Here is a 1,130-nt window from a genome sequence, read left to right as displayed (position 1 = left end):
ACTAGCATTTTATAGCAGCTTTTGCGATAGTAACATCATAAAACTCTTAATTGTAGTGGAACTTTAAGAACCACAGATATCTGATTGGAATGGTGCAAATCGATGTTATCAGTGTGTCCAATACACCCAAACAGCTTAGAATATCTCTGTACAAGCCCAGAAATTAGCAAAATCTGATGTTACTTGTAATAAAAAGGGTAAATATGCTCCATGTAAAATGCAAGTAGTTTAGGCATCATTTTAGTGACATAGCTGGCATCAAAGTTTATCCTTTCAATGCATATGTTGTTTTTTTCTGCCTCTGTCCAGACTACAAAATCACACCATGGTAAACCCATTATTGCCATTTCTCCCTGTACCTGAGCATAATATTTATGGGAATGTCTAAGTCTTTGCCCTGTGTTTGTATTTTCAAGACAGAAAGCTTTGTCTCCCATGGTCATTATCTCTGGAATCTCTTTTTTATTGATTAGAGTACCCTTTAAAGAATATGGACATTTAATTTCCAGTACACCTACATTATCCCCTTCAGTTACTTTGCCATCACTGGACGCCCCTAGAAAGGCATGGCTTCCACACAGAGTCAGACCAGTTGGTTGGATTTCAAAGACTTTATGAATGGCTTTCTTAATCTTCTTGTACTGCTCTCTGGCTTGACCTTCCTTGTCAATTCCCCACTGCACAGCTGCAGGCAGGTTTGTGTACCTAAATAGAAGATAAATGGTTATGAATGACTTGCCATTAAATATTCAATATTTAAATATTGGTTTCAATAGCATTATTAGTGTGTAAACGCAATTGACCACTTGATAAACAGAATTGTGTATATGGCAGATTCAGATTGGGGACATATATTCATACGAGAGGGAGGGGGGGGGGGAGGGTATGTGTAAAGATATAGACTATGTTTTAGGTATAAACTCAATATGAATATGTTATGAAAACTTACTTTTCAAGATTTGACCCCTCAACTATCTGTTTTATCAAAGATGTTGGACTTGGACCTGAAGACATTACATCCCCAAACAATGAGCTGGTTACTCTACCAATGTGCATCTTAATCCACTCTTTAGAAAGCCTCTGACTTTGGGTATATTCTTCTAATGTACTTTACAAGCTCCATGTCAATG

The 1,130-nt window shown here is 37.1% G+C and overlaps 1 protein-coding gene across 1 annotated transcript; it reads right to left on the bottom strand.

Moving 5' to 3' along the window:
• Positions 1–179: 179 nt before the first annotated feature.
• LOTGIDRAFT_160492 (hypothetical protein) lies at positions 180–1,056 on the bottom strand (the record flags this gene model as incomplete). Its single annotated transcript, XM_009055622.1, has 2 exons — positions 180–705; positions 950–1,056. 2 exons carry the CDS (start codon positions 1,054–1,056, stop codon positions 180–182), a joined length of 633 nt encoding a protein of 210 aa, XP_009053870.1.
• Positions 1,057–1,130: the final 74 nt, after the last annotated feature.

The sequence above is a fragment of the Lottia gigantea genome (assembly GCF_000327385.1).
Source record: "Lottia gigantea unplaced genomic scaffold LOTGIsca_25, whole genome shotgun sequence".
Lineage (NCBI taxonomy): Eukaryota > Metazoa > Mollusca > Gastropoda > Lottiidae > Lottia > Lottia gigantea.
Note: the sequence above shows the minus strand (reverse complement) of the source record. Positions and strands in the feature narration are given on the sequence as shown.